We start from the raw sequence: 21,518 nt of genomic DNA on the forward strand, positions 1-21,518 counted from the left end.
AAGGCCTGTGTGTGCCCCTACACCTCAGTTCTTCACTGTCGTAAATAGCTTCCATATTAGTTTCATAGTAGTTACCAGTTTTTATGGTTAATTTCTGAAAGATAAATAACTGAAGAAAAAGCATCCAGACTGAAGTTTAAAGAATGGGTCCTTCTTTATTGCTCTTTTATGAAAGTTATCTTGAATGAATGCAAACCCAGTGCAGGGTTGCTGATGTGTTGAGGAATGTCTAACCCATTTAAGTGGAATAAGCCTGATCACATGACTGAACTGCACAAAGGTCTGAAGCTCTCATTTGATTGTAATGACAGCCACACAAAATGCGAGCCATACACTGTCTCATAATTATCCAATATTATTTTGCATTAATTCCACAACTTTAACAATATCAGAGACTAAACCAGTTGTTTAAAGCCATGAGCCAAGAATGTTCTCCCTCCATACACACGGTTGTAGGGGGTGGGGGTTGGTGGAGCTTTGGATATCACGCCTCAAAAGTCCCTCTGCGACACGGAGCAAGTGGCAACTGCTACTGTAAAATGGCAACTGCTAAGACTAGAATATTGCTTTTTGTCAGGGAATGTTGGGTTGGTGTGCTCTAGGCTGAACTGTTTAAAAGTAAGAGAGCACATAATAACTGCGCCTGACTGCTTGCTGGACTCCCCTGTGTTGCCCAGACAGCAGTCATACAGTATTTGGAATGGAATTGTTGCTTATCCTCATCAGCAGTAATGAGAGTCTCAGTATTACACAACAGTTTGACAACACTGATTGTGAAATTAGAGCTGTGGATGTCTAGAGTGGTGTTGAACAGCACAGTGGCTGGGAGCCCAGCACTGGGAGCCCCTGAGCCTAGTCTAAACAAAGGGCCTGCCTAACTGCTGTCCCAGTGGAGACCTTAGCCCAGCCTGTCAGATTCCATTCCATACATGCACTGGCAGATAATCATTAGCCTGGGCAGGATTCATCAATGGGGGAGTAAATCAGGTTGATATTGAGCTTGAAGCATGGGGCAAAGCCGAACATGGCACTATGTTCCTGCTAGCTACTTATTACACATCCACAGCCTAGACTACTTGTAACCACCTGGTACAGACTCATGACTGGACATGTATACATCCCTTGAGACTGTATACTCTAGGTTTTAAAATAAGCCAGTGAAACAGCACTAAACGCTTTGTGATAGCTTTGCGAATAACGAGTTTACATCAGGTGTCCAAGATTAAATGATATTGGTGTCAAAACTGTCACATGTCTAGAGCTACCATATTTTGACAGCACAACATCTGATCAATAACTTTTTGATTGCACTTAGAAATAATGTATATGCCAGTTCCTAAAAGGCCTATAAAATCTGAGCAGAAATGTATTGGTGAGGAGCTTTTGGCATAAGGAGCCTGCTGTATGTATCCTGCTCCATTGTGATTTCTCTACATTAATCCTAATTGATCAATCTGGCAACCTCAAAAGAGCACTCTAGAAGGGTGGTTTGCAGACTACAATGCATACAGTACTCACTAGCCCCCATACCACCAACCCAATGTTAAACAGAAGTCAATTAAATCACAGTGTTGTCTTTTTGTATATGTACTGACTTATTACATGCTATGCATTTAAGTAACTTGCACAAAGATAAAAATGAAATGAGTGGGAACTGTACTTAATCCCATCTTTTGCTGATTTTTCCTTTTAATATTATTGCACTCAGTCTCTCTCTCACTCAGCCCTTCCTAAAAGATCGGTGGAGGGCCATTATTAATATTTATTGCATTTGTGGTGACAAGAGAGGTTATAATGATCTAAAGCATGGTCTTATAGTGCTTGGCTGAGAGGCTTGCTTTAAGTACGTGAATAACATAACTGCTGACCAAATCTTGGTGAATCTTGAGTCTGTTGGTTCTAGTACCCAGCTCCAAATAAATGAAATATAATTTCTGTACATTACATCTTCATATATTCTGTTTAATGTATATTCCATCATTAAGCTTTGAAATATTTTGACAACATTTTGATATTTCATTCCCTTATTTGCGCATACACCTGAAAGCAGTAGAACATACAGTCTCTTAGAAGATTTTGGTCCCTTACAATCTTGCACATCAATTTGTTAATGATCAACAGGGTTTTGTGCAAAATATCTCCCATTCTCAACTTAACTCAAGTTAGTTTTGACAAATAAAACACATAAAACAACCAGTTATTAAATACTCAGTTTATTCTCACTCGTTTTTTTAGATTTAAAGCTCTGACATTGTAGTACTCTCCTTACTTTGTGAGTGTTTGCTATATAATATCGGAGCTAGACAAGGTTACACATGGTGACATCCACAGAAAGTGTGTTTGGGGGGGGGACACATTAGCATTCTCAGCAACCAGCGGCCAGCAGACTGGCTGTGATGTCACGTTGCCAGGCAACAGCAAAAAGAGAATCTGCAGCCTCATTCTTCATTTGAATAGTCGTCTGGTAGAGTGGCTGAGTCTTGTCCAATCAGAGGGTATTACAGGGACCACAACTGTGACATGTTGTCATTTAGAACAATTCACAATGTCCAAAAACTGAGACTTTGCGTAAAATGCTGTGGCTTTTAAGAATTAAAATCTCTTCCTCTGCCACGAAGAGTGCATTTACTTTAATCAAATTAATTTAGAGTTATTGGTAGGGTCAACTTGAGGCCACTATGTGGACGTAAGACAATTATGCTAGATGAAGTGAAACAACTGACAGCAGCCTTTAAACGAGGGGAAATTGATAGTGTCATGTTAAATGACCAGTAATGCAACAAATAAGACAATAACAGGGTGTGGTGAGGACTGGTGAGGCACAGGGTTGGATATCAGAAAATCAACACAGTCTGAAAACAGAATCATCTGCAGATAAATGCCAGGCGTCATTTTAATAATTAATCAAATGTTTCACCTACACAGCATGTTAACAGCTCCTAATAGCAGCCACTGAGCTACTAGCAATTAAATTTGTGGATTTCCTGATCAACTAACAGCCTGTGTTTCGTGGTCAAATGTGGACCAGACTCAAACACATGCTGGACTGGTCAATATTTAATCAGAGTAATGATTCCTGGATCTGTAAATGAAAAGCTGCAGCTGTTAAGGAGCATTAAAATCAGAGGTACAGCTGCTTGCATATGTAAACAGGCCATAGTAACAAGGCTTATTATGTAGACTGTAAATCAAACAGAGTATGCATTGTGTTTGGTACACACACACACACATATTTAGGGGGATGTAATGGGAATCTTACTTGGGGACCCCCATTCAAATCACCTTATTGTTTTATATGCAAGAGTAAATATAAATAAACAATACATAACTTCATGACTTTAATAATTGCTAAAGGAAAACACAGTATAAAAATAATAATATACAGGAAAACAGAACCTTTAAACAACATGAATAATTTATCCATTAATACATCATTGATGTTTTTTCTGCCCGTAACATGTTTGACAAAAAAAATACAGTATGGTGCAAAAGTCAGAGATCACTCTTCATTTATTTAAGTTCCATTTTTCAAAATCAGAAAAAACAGACAACGTATATTTTGTGGAAAATTATACAGAGGCAACTACAACTAAATAGAATATATTTTTCAGTATACGGCCTGTCCACCCTTTGCCTTTTTAAAAAACTCTGCAGGGATATTTTTCCTCACCTCCAAAGTTCAATCTTAGAGGTTGCTTGCATTTTTATCACAATCCAAGTCTGGACTGTGTTCTGTTGTTCTGACAACACAAGCAGCTTCTGTATTTGATGTGCATATTTTCTTATTTTTCTCAATTTCCTTTTCTCAGTAAGGACTTTTTTGACAGCTACATGTCTTTTCAGAGTCATGGTGTTGAGTTGTCTTCTCTCAGTGGAAAGATGGACAGATACACTTGTGGATTTTTTCAGACCTGAAGCAACAGTGGAGCTTGACTTTCTCATTTTTTTTCACTTAATTCCATAATTCCTGTGACTTTTCTCTTCTTTATGCAAGTAGATTATCTTAAATCTCCTCCTCTTTCAATATCTCCTGAAAAATGAATGACTTGTACTTAGAATAGTCATTTTGACAGGACATTAAATAAATGACATTTGGTGGTCTATGACATTTGCACAGTAGTGTGCAGACTCACTGGACCCTTTGTGGCTCGGGGACACTAAACCTATACTGCGTAAAGCAACAGCTCTGCTTACACACACACACACACACACACACACACACACACACACACACACAAACACACATTATTCACCCTCTGATACATTTAAGTGCTCATTAGCTGCTACAGAAGAAATGGACACTCTAAGAAACCGTCTTTTCCGGCTGGGTAGAAGGCCTAATGCTGATTGTGGTTGAGCTGGAATGAGCATGGTAGAAAGTCATAAAAAGGGTGACTGGAAGAGCACAGGGCACTAATGGTCTCCTAATTAGGTGTGGTTAGTCACTTGAGACAGAAGCTTCTGCCCATAAAACAATTTGTCCTGCCTAAACAGAATTTGAGTCATGTTGAGTTTGAATAGCCATATTGTTGAACAAGGTTTTTGTAGCATGTGGACTGTAAAGCGAGAACAGGTCTTTTCTTCCTCAATATTACAGTTATATAACAATGATAGCTCCATGCTCAAAACTTGTCAGTATACTCTTAAAACCAGGTTCTTTAAGGGTTCTTTAGTAAAGGCAATGGTTCTACATAGAGAACCCCATGAATGCATAAATAGTTTTTTGCATGGTTAAACGTCACTTTTCTATGATGGAAAACATGTTGTTATGGTTCTTTAAAGAGCCTTTTAAGATTGTTCTATAAAGCATCAAAAATGTTGCTACTGTTTTGTTAAGAGGGTAGAATCAGAGTTTGCAAAAACCAAAATGTCTATTAGTCAGAATAGACATTGTACACTCAGACATTTGGTATATAAAATAAATGAATGCAAAACCACTAATAGAAACCTCTGCAATTCCTGCTGTTACTTTAGTCTAAATCAAAACAGAAAGGACAATTAAATAATGAAAAAAATAAAAATAGGTACCTCCACCAGTTCTCCCTGGTGTTTAGTTGAAAAACTTAGCTGGTCTTGTGGGGTTTCCAGAAATATTTGAATCACCAATGTAACAAGTAATAGTAGTGCAAACTGCAAGAGTGCATGACAATGCCAGTAAATAATCTTGATACAATGTCTCATTATTATTTCAATGGCTCTCATATAACAGCAATCCCAAAATTACTTTTAGTAATTTAGTTTTTTCCTGTATTTAGTCCACAGACTGGGCTCACCATGTCAAACAATATCAAAAGAACACATATCACACATATACCTGAGTTACATGACATTTTTATTCTTTTGGCTTCCTTAATCATATGACTCATAGCAATGTCTTGCATGCAGTTTAGCCATAGACTACAAGCTCAAGACATGTGTAAAATATGGCATCTATTACCTGTGCTTATGTACTCAAAACATTCATTTTGTATAAATGTAGATTTCACTGACAGTAAAAGTTCTCAGTACAGGTATAATACACATACAGAACACCATACCATATATTAGCATTGCAGCATTCTTTATGTGGGAATCATATCATGGGCCATTAAAGAGAAGTAGTAGGTTAGAAATAAAACAAGAAGTTGCCTGATAAAATTTCATAATAAAAATGTAAACAAATGCAAGGACCAAGAATCAAATCAGTCTGTTTGATGACCGTTTATCTCTGGCAGGTGTAACCAGCAGTCAACCAAAAGCTTTGCTCTATTTCAGTCTTAGATAATATTTCAGATAATGCATGAGGAGCATGCTCAGTTTGCAATGATGTTTCTTGAAAATACACACCAAACTCAAATATAGAGGTTCTTCCCTTTCGTTGCTGATCAGGGAATTTGGTGAATGGAAATGCGCAGATGAACAAAGTGTCTCCGCTATATTTTCTTATCGCTGTGCATTTACAAAAACACATACCCACAAACTATAAAAAGCAAAGTGATTATACAGTATGTTACAGTAATGCAATACAGACATGATGAGAAAGTCACCAAATTTAACTTATTATTTTGTCCCATAAGACCTTCCTGCTGAAGCTGTTGAGAAAGCAGAAAATAGTTAATGTAATCTCTTTGATGATATATTTTTCATCTCCCAAAATATTATATAGTCCATACCTAATTAAAAATTTGCTATAGAATGCATTGCCACACAATACATATGCATGTAGGAATAATAAAAGGATTGGTCTGGCAAAGACAACCTTCAACATGACTGTTGGTCAGAGTGTGGTATGGAGCAAACAGAACAGAGCACAGAGAATCTGCACAATGAACCTTCAGGAGGTGGAAATACAAAAAAGGAGCAGATAAGGCCAGGATGATGTAGAAGTAAGTTGCTTCAAATGAATGGATCTTAAGTGGTTTCTTGCCTGAGAGTGTTAAAAGAATGCTCCTGGGTTTATACACATCTATTTACTCTACTTAGTAAAACTGTACATTAAAACAGTCAATGCACATTTACATTTTATACACTCTAAAAAGTGATGTGTTAACAAAATTGTGTTATCCATTTTAACACTTTCTGTGTCATATTGTTTTCTGATTTAACACATTGTGTGTTAAAAGCAACCCAAAATGTGTTATCCAGAACTGCGCAAAGAAATATTTCAACACGTTCTGTGTTAAAATGTGTTGTGTCAAACTGAACACACTGACGTGTCATTAGAGACAGAATGTGTTGTTTTTTGTAACACATTTTAAGAGTGTAGTATTTGTTCAGGAACAGATTAACTTCTTTGTACTGTAAGCTCATGGTGGAGACAGGCCGTGAATAGGCACATAAACTAATGGCTTTCTAGTATGGTTACGAGACACCTGAGAGGCATAAAGCCATTCTGAAATACTGGACAAGATAGGCGACTGTCTTCTCTTTTACTATGGGCAGGTGTTGTAATTTTTATTGGTCAGCAAAAAAACCCAGTGACAAATGATTTAGATTTAGACAAATTATTATTTAGACCAAAACATCAACTCTCTAACTCTTTTTCTTTTTTAAATAATAGAGGTAAAGTAGCACAAAGTCTTAAAAACAATGTCATTAAGAACATGACTTTTTTAAAAAAAATAGATGTTGAATAATATGGTATTAAAATGCAAGACACTAGATGCAACAACACGCATGACTTCATATAGTCCTTGTCAACCTTCTCAGAGACACAGCATAGAATGTGCAGCCTCATTATATAGCCACATCAATCACTGCCACATTTCAGGCACTAACCTTCATATGAAACTCAAGTAAGGTTTGTCAGTTTGGCATAGACAGCCACCCTTAGAAAGGAGGATAGTTGATCCTTCGAAAGCTGTAAACACTTTGTCTCTTTACATCACTTTTTTGAGGATTTTTTTCTACCACTTCACCGTCATTTCTTTCGCTCCTTGTTATCCTTGCCTTTGACCTCCTTCTCCCTTTTGTCCTTCTCATATTTGTTCTTGCCACCCTGTGTTACACGGTCATATGATGGTGGTATGGCTGTGGATGGAGTTGTGTCACTTTTTTCTGAAGTGGAATGGTTGTTAAAGTTATCTCTGGCCACTGAGTTCTTGTGTGAGACCTTTCCGTTCTCTTGTGGAGCGTCTTTGTACGTGTTGGAGGCCTGTTTCGTACTATGTCTTATGATGTGTGTCCTGTAGGCTCTTTGAATGATGACGGCTGACATATCCTCCTGTTTGCGCCGCAGTGTTGTGGTGATGGGCTCATAGGACACCTTGGATGGGTTGGAGGCCATGAAGCGGTCCTCCATCTGTCCACGAAGGACATCCATTTCACCCCCTTCCCCGAGGACACGTTTTGTAAAAGCGAACAAGATGTCCAAGCAGTGGATTCGTTCCCCACTCACCATTGGCAGGTCCATATTGATCAGCTGGATCTTATTGGGCTTGGGTATACGCAGAGGAGGGTCCAGAGCATCAGCAAAATCAGACAATTTGTTGTATTCCATGAACTGTGTGGCCTTAGGGTCAAATTTCTCCCACACCTCGTAGAACATCTCAAAGTCATCCTCGCTTAATGGCTCTGCGCTCTCCTCTGTGGCCACACTGAAGTTTTCAAGGATCACCGCTATGTACATGTTCACCACGATCAAAAAGCATATGATGATGTAGCTCACAAAGAAGATGATGCCCACAGCTGGGCTGCCACAGTCGCCCTTAACTTTGCTGCCAGGGTGTTCCTTAGTAGGGTCACAGTCAGGAGGCACGGTATTGAGGATTGGTGACAAGAGAGAATCCCAGCCTGCAGATGTGGTGATCTGAAACAAACAGATCATGCTGTTGCCAAACGTCTCAAAGTTAAACATGTCGTCAATGCCCGCTTCCTTCTTGACATAGGCAAAGTTTGACATGCCGAAGATAGCGTAGATGAACATGACTAAGAAGAGGAGAAGGCCAATGTTGAACAGAGCTGGAAGGGACATCATCAAAGCAAACAGAAGGGTGCGTATTCCTCTGGCGCCCTTGATAAGGCGAAGTATCCGGCCGATCCGAGCAAGCCGAATGACGCGCAACAACGTTGGTGAGACAAAGTACTCAATGACCCCAGAAACACAGGTGCCTGTCGAAAAGGGGGAAAACATTAGAAATGCTATAACATGTTATTCCTCCAAATGTAAACTCATTTACAATTTCTGATCATAAACAAGTTGCCAGATCATACCAACTATTGACAGAATGACCACTACAAAGTCAAAGATGTTCCAGCCAACTGTGAAGAAGTATTGTCGAAGAGAGATCATCTTCAGTGCACATTCCATTGTGAAAAGCGCAATGAAGATCACATTAATCCAGTGAAGAATTGCCTCCTGGCTTTCTGATTGTTCTTCTGTCTCCACCATCATTGTGACCATATTAAGGCATATAAGAATCATAATGAAGATGTCAAAGGCTTGATTTGTAACAATGTCAAAGATAAATCCCTGGAGCTTGTTCTGAAAAAAAATAGGTATAAAGCATGTTTAATATATAGTTTCATTTTAAGTACATCATTATATACATATTATTATTTTTTCAGCATCAGACAAAAGTACGAAACATGTATTAAACTGGCAATTATACAAAAGCTTCAACTACTAAATATGACAGCATTTTTTCAGTGAAAATGAGTGAGACTTGTTTTCATTGTTTCAAAGAAATCTTCAGTGATATTTTTCCACAACTCCAAAGTTCAGTCTTAGAAGTTGGTTGCATTTACCTTTTCTCATAATTCAAGTAATATCAAACATTTTCAGTGATGTCAAGGTCTGGACTCTGGTTGGTCAGTCTATCGATCTGAGAACACCAACAGCTTCTTTGTTTGATTTACAAATTTTCTTCCTTGTCTATTTTCTTTTCTCAGTAAGAACAACTACACATCCTTTCAGACTTATAGTGTTGAGTTGTCTTCTCACAATGGAAGGATGGATAGAAACACCTGTGGATTTTTTCAGATCTGAAGTAAGAGTGGAGCTTCATTTTCTCCTCTCTCCCAAGAATAAAAGCTTAAAGTGCTGTTTCTCTGATGATGATCTTTTTTGTGGTCTACCAGGTCTTGCAAGGTTGTTAGGATGTTCTTTGTACCTTTTAATCATTTTCTAAACTCTTAAATTAATCTTAAATTTAATCTCATAAGTATTTCCTGAAAAATTAATATGTTGCACTAAATGTCTGTTTTGAGTGGAAAATATATCAGTTATTTCTTACTGCAGGCCGGGGAATTGGTTTTTGCAGCTTCTTTGAGCCCAGTTTCTTCATAGCATTGTAATATTTCTTCTGTTCCTCTGTCATAAAAATGTCCTGACCTCCAAAGTAAATGGGAAAGACAGAACAATAAAATTTAGGATGAAACTTTCATAACACAAATACTATAACTGGCTTATACATTTCATACAGGTCCTTTAAAGGGAAACTGAGATTTAAATTCCTTAATCATTCAATCGAGATATACACAAAATCATTCAGAGTGGTTCAGTGTGAATTGCGGTTTTCTAGAGAAATTTACCCCTGTGTTACCCCTCAAAACCACATTCTCAACTGAGATCAATGCACACAAGCTAATATGCTTTTGTAGTTACTAGCCTGTAGCTACAGCCACTCAGCACGGCTTACGCCAGTGTTGTATCCGATACATTTCCCCCTCAAATTCACATTCCCTTTGACAAGTCAGGTTTCTGGGCACACACTTTCACTAAACAGATAACAATGCTAAGCCACACTGGAACTACGGAAAGTAGAAAGGTTCAAAAAAGGTTTGTATGTCCACTGTATTCACAAAATCAGTGACAAACAGTACAAAAAATAGTTATCAGTACGATTGTTTACTATTTACTCAAATTGAAAATAATATTTATCACAGAATCTCTATTATGCTGTGTTATCTTAGGTTAATTTATATTGGGGATTGGGTGAAAACACTCGGCCATTCAATCTTTTTTTGAACCTTTTCACTTTCTGTAGTTCCAGCGTTGCTTGTTGTTGAATGCATAAGCTATGAGTTTTGGTGACACCATGTGATGTAACACCACCAACACAAAGTGCATGCAGGGGCATAGAGGTACATGCAGGATGTTGTAAGAAATCAATAGTACCCAAAAAACTTTTTTTTTTTCTTTCGAATTTAGCACTATATAAAAAATAAAATGGTGATATCTGTAGTGTAAGACATGGGGATGTGTGGTTCCTAGTACTATAATGGTGAATTTGTTTTTCACATTTTACAACAAACCACTCAGAATCATTTTGTTTACATCTAAACCATTAACTGATTAAGTAATTTTGCAAAATTTTTGGAATTCCCCTTTAAACTTTGAAAGATCTTTCACACTCACATAATCATCACATTTCTATCACTGAAAGGCTTTTCAGAGAACTGACAGTTTTCTGAAGAACCTCTTCTACGGCATCACCCCACAGAAACCTTTTTTGGCATGTTTACTTTTTAAGTGTGTAATTTTAAGCTTAAATTAAAAACTTCAAAATAACACTGTAATGTAGACAAATCTATCTAAAACATAAGATCAACCTTTAGATAGATATGTGGTCTGACATGGCCACAGGCCAAGTAAGCAGCTGATTCAGCACACTTGCTTGTTACTTCAATGTTTACATAATTCATCATTTTCCTGAATAGTCAGGTGTTGGACACCAGAGGAAAAGCCTGCTTTCTGAACACAAAAAGAAGAGTAACTGACTGGCTGAGACTCTGAATTCTGTCTTTAGCTCCTTGGTCTCACAAATGGAGAGAAAAATTTAAGTTTCCCATTATCTTTAGGAAATCCCTTATTTTTCCTTACCCTACCACAGAGAATGAGAAAATGCCATTATGTCAAAATGTTAGAGGAGCTACAAGCATTATTTAAAAATATTAATGATATGAATTGAACGTACAAAGAAAATAGAAAACAAAAATACAATTTTTTTTGACAGTGTCAGGACCTCAAACTGATTAAGATACTTATCTTTTTCTTCTGCTGATTGAAGTTGTCAATAATGACACCAATGAAGAGATTCAAAGTGAAGAAGGATCCAAATATGATGAAGCCTACAAAGTAGATGTACATAACAAGGTTTGCTTCATACTTGGGCTGTTCATCTTCCTACAGATACAAACAGAAACAGTATACATTAGTAATATTGCAGACATCTTGAAACTGAACTACAGTCATCCACAATCCACAGGTTCGCATTTAGGATTACTATTATAGCACTAACTTACATTGCGAGAGTCTACTGCTGCATACATAATGTCCATCCAGCCCTTGAAAGTGGCCTTGAAGAGGGGAACGAGGAAAAATTACATATAAAATGAATTAAACTAAACAGGAACATGGACCTTTTCCAATCTCAAACGTTAGGATTGTGTGTGAAATTCTAATAAAAACAGAAAGCAGTGATTAGTTAATACTCTTTCAGTAAATTGAAAATGGTACTAATATGTGATATTTGATGGTTTATCTTACAACTACTTTGGTTTTTGTAAACATACACTCATTTTTAATTTGATGCCTAAACATATTTACCACTGTGTTCCACCACTTTTTGACAACACTTATTGATCATTTGGAGAATGAAAACACAAACTGATCCAGTTTTGAAAGCAGATTATTCTGTTAAATTAGTCTTCAGCTGGTCAACTGTGCAAGGCTGGTTGCCGTATTTTGAGCTTAATAAGACATGTTTTCAATGAGAGTCAGTGTTAGACTTCAGGCACGTCAGTCTAGCACCCACACTCTTTGATTACGCAGCCATGCCTGTTCAAGGACGAAGTCTTTCCTGGATGCTCCTTTTATATCGAAGCATGATCATTACTTGATTAAGATGTCTTTTGAAAATTTTACCATCGATTCAATTCTAGTCCTAAAGTGACCTGTCCCAAATTTTTAGGAAGGTTTGAAGGTTTCAATTTCAGAATAAACATTTACATATAACCCCTTAAATGGCCAGGGCCAACGTACAAAGTTATATTCACACTTCTTTAACCTAAGAATAGCTCAGAATAGCTAACTAATCCCTTTAGTTTCTGAATAATAAACCTTAGCATGTAATATGGCATGGGTTTTAAGGGGTTAAGTTGATAAAATAAAGCATTACATATCTTATCCATACAGTTTTTGTTCAAATACAGGTCAATGTAGATTTTAAGATCACTGCATTTGCATTTTATCTACTGACTCAACTTTTTTTGGAATTTGGGTTTGTACAAAAACATCATTCAAACAAGCTCTTTGATTCTAAATCATAAAAAGACACCTTACCACTTGCAGCAAGGCCAGATATCCTGCTCCAACATTGTCAAAGTTAATCTTCAAATTTTTCCAACGGGAAATATTTTTGTTCACTAGTTGCTCACACTCCGTTTTATTCGTGACCTCCGTCTCATTAAAGCGAGCTCCTGAGGTTATGTTTACACACTCATAGAACTTTCCAGCAAACAGATTGACGCCCATGATGCTGAAGATGAGCCAGAAGATGAGACAGACCAGCAGCACGTTCATGATTGAGGGAATGGCACCAAGAAGAGCATTGACAACCACCTATCAGAGAGCCATAAAACACTGTATTACAATATTGTGATACACTGAGTCTCCTCATGGAAGCACTTTATTTTACAGCTACATTTTGAATCATAGGTACCATGTAATAAAAAGGGATTATTTGCTTAGAAAAGGGAACCTCAATAAACCTTTCTTCACTTCTTGAATACTTCATTCCAGACTGTATTGACAGACTTCATGGATATCTCTTAACACAGACATGAGTTTTGCTGTCATGATGGTAGCTAAGCCACCATGCATTTAAAAATATTATGAATGTACTGAAAAATAAAGTGCAACCTGTAAACATTACTTGATCTGTTTTGACTGGTGATGGTAAAGAAAGGAGAACACAAGAGTGAAGCGAATAACTGCCAAATGCACAAATCAGTAAAGGCGCCACATCAGCACACATAACAATGCTGACATTAACAACAACAACTACTACAGATGATGAGGCAGGGAAACCAGGATAAGGATAAGAAGGGAAAGTGTTCTTTACAAGCCACACTGTAGATCTGCTGTTTTTCTTTATGTTACACAACTAAAATACAATATATCAAAAACAGAATAAGAAACCTTGTTGAGGCACCATCATGTCACACATGTTTACTGCAAATGAACACATGAAAAACAAATGAAAACACATGATAAAGTCACGAAGCAGGCGACACATACTGACGCAGTGTGCAGTTTTCAAAAACATCAATACAGGTCCAGTAAAGGGAGGAAAGGCTAGTCATGCAGATGGGAGAATTCAGTGGCTACCACGTGAGGAAAGGCCATCGTAACAGCAGCACTGCATGGAAAACTCAGCCCAACAAAAACATGCAAGTGTTTGATCAATGCTGGCTCTATCAAGCCCTCCCGGAAATCTCCCATCCCCCTGCTGTTATGTAAGCAAGCACATCTATCTTCACTCTGTACTGTCACTATCAATTCCCCATTGGTCAACATCCAGCAAAACAATGTCGATGACGACAAACGTTGCATTGCATCAGGGGAAAGTCCATAACAGACCACCCATTATTACATTCAAGTCTTAAATCCATACAGGCATTCTATAGACAAATACACATGCAACCAACATGCAAGTCCAATTGTGCTTTAATTATTTTAATTAATGTCTGTTGCATTTTTAAAATTTTAATTTTCAATTGTTATGCTCTACTCACAAATGAGTTCTTATGTAGCATGTTGTGAGGTTTGACAAGCTTTACAGAACACTGAAAAATTCCCTTCAACCTAATTTAAAAGCATTGTCAAAATAAGCAAATTTAGAAATTAAATATGTATTTTATATGTGTGTGAAATGTCTCGTTAGGGTAGATAGCACATACTTTTTTGTTGTGTAATCAAGCTAACATTAGTATGGTGGGAAATTTCACTTCCAATTTAACTAGTTTCAATTAGCAACAAAGACATAGTTTTGATCTAAATTTATTAATTGAAGGGAATTTTTTGCAATGTTGTGTACATCTTGTCCAACCTTATGAAAGTACCTACAAAAGAATACATTTTTAAACGGGGCATGGATTTTTCAAGAGTGTTTGGTAAAAATTTTTGATTGGCTTTAACATAAATTATTTTATGAGATAAAAAAATAAGTACATAGTGTATTTCAATATGTATGCAACAAAATATGTAACAAAAAAACAAAACAAAAAAAAACAAAAAAAAAAATACAGAAATACATTATTTGAAGTGATGGGAGTATAGGCAGCTATGCTGCAGTTCACTTGACAGAGCTTTTCCTCCAGATAATGGAGGCTAAATCTAATGTTCTGAAAAACACATTTGGCTGGAACAGTCAGAGGAGGAGACAAGGAAAAGAAAGCTTCTGTACGTTGGAAGCCTCACCACAAGCATGCACACAACTCATTCCACTATGTGCACTATGCTTTAAGGGATCATCAACAATGAGGCCCTGCTTCAAACAAACTATAGGAACTTACAGTCCACTTAAAGCTCAGTGATCACTACCTTCAGTCAGCTAATGCTGATGTTTAGGTTACACTAGGTCAGACCATTATTTGATGAAGAACAATGTGTTACTTTTGCACTGTGGCAAAGTTTGGGGACATCTTGTGTTTCAAAACTAAAAAAGCATGTTTTCTCAGCTGATTTGTAATTATGCTCTACATAAATCAGGATTTCAGGATATGCTATTTGTCAGCATGTCCCTTTAATATGTTAATAAGCTGATAGATTCTGTAATTTCTCTTTGCAAAAACTACAAAGATGAAGGAACAACTGAAAAAAAGTGACATCTGGTGAATAATGCCAAAACCCACACATTTTATCCCCTTGTTGTGCTGTCTACACTCAACAGCACTCAAACCTTTTAACTGTTTAACACACCTTTGGCCTAAAAGAATTTCTACATGCACTTTAAACAATAGCTCAAAACAAAACTCTAAAATTATCACTTACGCATAATCGACTCTGCATACCAAGGAAGACATTTTGATGAACATTAATTGATTTTTAATTGATAATTAATTGATGAACATAATTGATTGTTGTAAAATATACCCAATGTACTAGTAGAAAACTGTTCCATGTGAACAAAACGTGAACATGTGTTCCATGTGAACAAAACAGTTGTATGTGTTCTTCCTTATTTAATAGAAAAGTAACACTGAAAATCAAACAATGCTTGGAAAATATCTGAAGAAGGCAGGCTGTCCCCAAACTTTTGATTGGCAGTGTTTAAGTACAGTAAAAAAATGATAATTCACTGAATTTATTTGATTCATATAGGTGCATTCTTTCCATATGAATAAAAGATATTGCATCAGCCTGCTTAAATTTACAGGCCTATGCAAAAGTGCCCCTGGTCAAATGAGTTTTGTTGATTTTCTAAGTGAAAATAAGTTAGAACCTCCTCTAAAGAGAACACACTGCTGCACATTTTAATAAACAATTACCATTTATTTATTGAATTAAACATATTTGAAAAAAAAAAATAAAACATTAAATGTGCAAAAATTATGGCCCCTTTTTATGTTTTATTTTTTCCAGTGTGTTGGAAAAAAATAGAAAACAGAAGTTATGGAATTATATTTTAGTTTCTTCCCTGCAGACAATGTGTTAACTAATTTTTACTCAGAAAACCAACAAAACATGTCGTTTGACCAGGGGATGTTCAGACTTTTGCATAGGACTGATATATTTTATTCATTTGGAAATGATGTACAGAACGCTGCTTTTTTCAGCACTGTCAGAAAGTGAAGCTACTCAGTAGCAGCTCTTTCTCTTACCCTCATTCCCTCGAAGCGTGACAGTGCTCGGAGAGGTCTCAGGGCCCGCAGTGTACGCAGAGATTTGATGGCAGTGAGCTCCGAGCAACCAAGGGCGTTGGCCACCAGGCTGATTAGAGAGACCTACACACACATTTCATGCAGATGATGTAATCAGGAGCCACTTTTCTCATCTGCCTCTCTCCTCTCTCTCTCCTTCTCCTTCCATCTCTTTACTCCCTTGAGTAGTAGCCTTAGACCCACAAATGGCTAATCCATTCACTCACTCAGTCCTCGCCAAACATTATCACACACTCACCACATGCAGATGAACTCATTTCCTCCCACAAAAATACAAACACACAATAACAAAGACTGCAGCATGAAAATACAAGAAAGTTAATTTTGTTTTAGAGCTATCACCCAAAAATAACATTAATAAAAAAAAAAATTAGGACATACATCAACAATAAGGAAGTCCAGCCAGCACCAGGCATTGGTGAAGTATTTAGCAAATCCATAAGCAAGCCATTTCAAAAGCATCTCCAACATGAAGACGTAGGTGAAAACTTTATCTGCATATTCCAAAACCATCTTTAATCTCTTGTACTCTTCAATGTATATGTCTTCAAAGGCCTGAAAAAAAAAACACTTGTTATTATATTTTGATATACACAAGGCTACATTTCATGCTTCAAATAAAATCTTTTTTCCTCGCACAAGCTCCCCCACCTCAACCCCCCTGCCTCCTCACCAGTGCTCCACTGCTGAGCAGGATCATAAAGATGATGAAGGATTCAAACCAGTTGTGCTCCACTATCCTATAACAGGTACGTCTGACAGTCCACCATGTCTTCCACCTGCCCTTCTCCACGCTCACCTGACAACACGTAAATCTTCGTACACAGCCTGGGGAAGCACAAGCAACAGGAAAAGATACAAATATATAGGATGGGGCTACAGATGTACATCCTGCCGCTGTCATAAGAAAACCTCATATCTCTAACTTCAGAGAAATAAGAAATGTAGGCTAACATAGGCTAACCCCATAAATGGCCAGGTCACTCATTCCCTCCAAAGTAGGTCATCAACACCCTCATAAACACTCTTTAATGCATGTACATCTACATATCCAAAAGTTTATAGACAGTCCTACTGATAAGTACATTTAGCTATTTTAAGATGCAACCATTGCTGAAATATTTATTCAAATGCACATAGAGCTTGCATAATCTCCATAGAAAAACACTCCCATGGAATGATGGACTAATCTGGAGTAGCCGCAGATGAGCCTCTATCCATATCAGATAAGTAAAGGCTGTTACTGTAGCAAAGATTCAGGACAAACTCTATGTTAATACCCTTGATTTCAGAAGAAGTGATGAATGAACAAGTCTACAAATATTTTTGGACACAATGTATTGAAGCCTGTGACCACTGTGAGAATACTTGGTAATTTCTTTTACCCTGAGAGCAAATGTGAGCACAGTTTGATAAATTGCGTAGAGCTGTTGACACCATGGCTCACCATCTGTGAAGCAGGCCTCTGGATCCATAGACTCCTCCAGCTCAAACTCTAGTGACTCTCCTCCCTCCCTCAGGGCCCTGATGTCCACTGTACTGCCCTCAGAAGAGCTCATCACCGATAGCTTCTGGAAGAGCAGTTCAGACACAGCACAGATTTCCATGACAACTTCTCAACTGGGGCCGGCCGCCGGAGCGACGCCAGGGAGATGACACATGGAGTCGATCATTTTGGCTGAGTCATGTGGCTAGCCTGTGAGGCCAGGCCTAGGTCTTTGTGAACTCAACACCACATCCTGATGTTCATGCAGAGGCAATCAAATGTACCTACAGACTCATAAGATATTTATTAGCTTAGCGTGTGATTCAATTGGCCTTTGCTTTGAATGTTTTGTAATCAGGCCTGTAGGTAAAATTGTTTGCAATTCATTTGAGTGGCATGCATTAACATGGCTGATCTTTATCTGTGATGTGAATTTCAAAATATGAATATTGCAGTCATTTCAAGTCACCTTTCACATAAAAATATATTTGAAGAGTTAATTCACAATGACATGGTTTCTTTTTTTGACATGAGCACAAAAGTCACATTTACTTTATTCCAGTGAACAAGATGCAGGCTTCTAAGTTTAAAAGTTAAAATCACTGGGCTAATGGCAGCGTCATGCTGTGCACCTTTTCAGAGGCAACACTGAGGGAGCTGTAAACATCTCAGCCATGCAGTGACAGGTTTTGATCATGTTACTATTGAATCACAACAACTATATCATAATGTTACTGGTTGTCTTTGAGAAAAAAATTATAGCATTTTGCTAAGGAGTCTTTAAAGTACTCATTTTAAGCAAATATGATAGTCAACAAGGTCCATAAAGAGCCACCCTGCAGTGCCACTCTAAAAACATGCACCAGCCAATAGCAGTCTGCTGTGAAGGGACCCAACTAATGCAGCAATAGGAATGATGTAAGCATACGAAATCGAGATTTATAAGTTTCTCCCTAGATTTTTGCCTCAAACCATAGTACATGACTTGCATTGCAAAGTTGCTCCTATTTATTTCAAAGGTCATGCCGTTCAGCAGCCAATTATGTTCCTGTAATGCTAACATTACTTACTGTTCTGTAAATTTAAATATAAAATATTTTACTGAATCTTTTAACATCTGATAGTAATCTGCTTTCATCATTCCAATATAGAGAATGTGAAATGTCAACAAACATTTCTGAGACTCATTCAATGACTTGTCCAACGAATATGAAGCAAAATCCATTCCTTCAGGTAGATGTAATCGGAGTGGGCACTCTCTGACATTTCAGTGTGCAATTGCAAGAAGGCAAACCAGACCATGAGACAACTATCAATGAAATGAGCAATGCTGCTCATTCAAGATATGACAGTCTTGCAAAAACATCATATATAAAAATGTAAAACGTGAGTAAATAATGGAAGTAAAATGTCATTTCTACATATATGAGAGAGAAGTAGAAAATGAAACTGTGATCAGGCAAATAATAAAAGGGAATGAGCCATTTCAAAAGGTGACTGCCTATGTCTCTTTTTCATGAATGGTAATGCAATCTCCATGGTAGGTGTGGAATGTACTATAAATGGGTCTTACAAGTCTCCTCTCTGAAAGCCTTGAGAGCATCTCAGAAAGAGCTGTAATAACAAAGCGGGTTTAGGGGGGTAAGTCTGCAAGAAAAGAAGATTATCTTGTACTGGTTAAAGAATGTCAGTTAAAAGCACATTCCAGCCATTTTATCACACTTCTTGAGAAATGAAAGTTAAAAAGCAGAACTTCAGGTTTACGGGCTGCCACAACCTCAAACCACATGGAGTATGAATGACTGCAGAGGAAAATCTGATGCATTTTAATGTGTTGCAGTCAACTGACTACACTGACCATTAACATGTTTTCTATCAAAAGTAATCTAAATCAATGTAATCTAATGATCCATTACTCGTTAATATAGAGCTTACATGTACCTTAAATGGTACGTCTTTTCAATAATAGTACAGTGGCAGACCATATCAGCAAACCAAGAACAAGCTGTACAATCTTTTCATTCTCAACAAAGATATGACTGACTTAAAGCCTTGCCTAAAAACCGATTACTGCTAAAGCATCTCTAACAAGCTTTCAGAATGTTTGCTTTCATTCTCTCTCTCTCTCTCTTTCTCTCTCTCTCCCTATCTCCTCATCTTTCTCCTCATCTCTTGCATACTTGTTCCTGATTCCACAGCAGCAGGGTAGGTGGTGGTATTCATAATTGGCTTGCGATTAACAGAAGAAGAACCCTTTTTGAGCCCTGTCCCATTGAGCACACGTGCACTCCCCATTTGTGCATTCCCATGAGGATTGGAAGGGCACAGAGTGTCTCATTTCTTATTTTGCTGTTCAAGTAGGTACTTACAAGCACAAGTGTGTTTACAGCTACTTGACTAACATGGCAGACCTTTCACAGCTGCATAATGCCTATAATCTGTATTTGGTCACAGTAGATAAGCTAAGTCAGTTCATTAGTTAAAAACAACAAGTAACATAATTTCGGCAGGTACAGTACAGTCTTTTCCAAATGCATGCTTTTAAATTTACTGACCTCAAGTTCTGTTGGACATCGCCACATTGCTGAAGTCACCAGAATGCACTTCAAAACACAAACTGTGTGAACAGCCAGAATATGCTGCAATACTTTTACAAGTTCCATTGCATGAACTTCCATGTGTACATTTTAGGTGAGATCATCATAGGACCTGTTTGCCTTGTCCTCATGTACCAAAAAAGGATGACTGGCAAATTGTAATAATGTTTAAAAACTTCTACCATTTCTAAATAAGTGCTACTTTTCAACAACCCAAAGCAGATTTAATAAGCAAGATGCAACTTTTTCTGTGGCCCCTTAGACTTTCTTCCTTTCTAAACTTCTGAATGCATTCAGTGTTCTAATTTGCCACTGAAAACTCCATAGTTGACATAAGAGACTTAAAAGTTGCAGTAACAAGAGGCTTAGCGAAGGGTCAGTTCATACAGTTTTATTTAAAAGATAAAACTCAATTAATTTAATTTAAAGATAAAATTAATAGATAAAATTAGCCACCTTACCTCTTTATCTTCCTCCATGTCAGAAGAGTAGCTGCTGAAATCCTCCATGTTGTGGTCAGACTCTGCAGTAGCTATGGGCACAGTGACAGTCAAGCTAGAGTTGACAATGAAATTCTCAGAGTCGTTGTCTGCTCCTGCTACCATTTTCATAGATCCTGGGTCTTTGCTCAGCTCTACTGTGGTATGATTGGAGATATCAGTCAACTTCTTGCTGTTTTTCAGTCCATCCTCCTCTGATGCCTTTTTCTTGCTCCTTCTGAGGCAGGCACTCTGAAAGAAGCGGCGCAGACAGGCCTTAATGAAAGAGAAACCTCTCTCAATGCGGCCCACAGCAATCTGTAAGTTGTTCAATTCACTGTCATCATCTGTGGCTGCCAGGTTATCTGCACTAAAGGAGCTGAGCAGCAAGGCCAGGAACAAGTTCAGAACCTGAAAAAATTGAGATTGGAAGTCACTACAGGTACAGTCTTAATCTACTAGGTACCACTTGGTAAAGTATCATATTACATCTATTTTTTACATTATGACATTCTGGTCATTCACTGTTGCAGTATCACATACAGTATCATTTTGTATATTTGCATACTGCAATATGCAATTAACCAAATT

The 21,518-nt window shown here is 37.5% G+C and overlaps 1 protein-coding gene across 1 annotated transcript in view; it reads right to left on the reverse strand.

The window, feature by feature from the left end:
- Window positions 1-5,225: 5,225 nt before the first annotated feature.
- scn1laa (sodium channel, voltage-gated, type I-like, alpha) overlaps window positions 5,226-21,518 on the reverse strand; it is a 45,716-nt gene continuing 29,423 nt past the window's right edge. Inside the window, exons 17-27 of the mRNA XM_017692289.2 lie at window positions 20,910-21,338; window positions 17,813-17,936; window positions 17,039-17,193; window positions 16,747-16,920; window positions 16,306-16,428; window positions 12,764-13,042; window positions 11,725-11,778; window positions 11,468-11,605; window positions 9,714-9,818; window positions 8,692-8,962; window positions 5,226-8,589 (exon numbers count right to left, since the gene is read on the reverse strand). Coding sequence (XP_017547778.1) covers window positions 7,400-8,589; window positions 8,692-8,962; window positions 9,714-9,818; window positions 11,468-11,605; window positions 11,725-11,778; window positions 12,764-13,042; window positions 16,306-16,428; window positions 16,747-16,920; window positions 17,039-17,193; window positions 17,813-17,936; window positions 20,910-21,338 — 3,042 coding nt within the window. The 3' untranslated portion in view covers window positions 5,226-7,399. The remainder of the gene's footprint in view (window positions 8,590-8,691; window positions 8,963-9,713; window positions 9,819-11,467; window positions 11,606-11,724; window positions 11,779-12,763; window positions 13,043-16,305; window positions 16,429-16,746; window positions 16,921-17,038; window positions 17,194-17,812; window positions 17,937-20,909; window positions 21,339-21,518) is intronic.

This window comes from Pygocentrus nattereri, chromosome 6 (assembly GCF_015220715.1).
Source record: "Pygocentrus nattereri isolate fPygNat1 chromosome 6, fPygNat1.pri, whole genome shotgun sequence".
In the NCBI taxonomy this organism is placed as follows: Eukaryota; Metazoa; Chordata; class Actinopteri; order Characiformes; family Serrasalmidae; genus Pygocentrus; species Pygocentrus nattereri.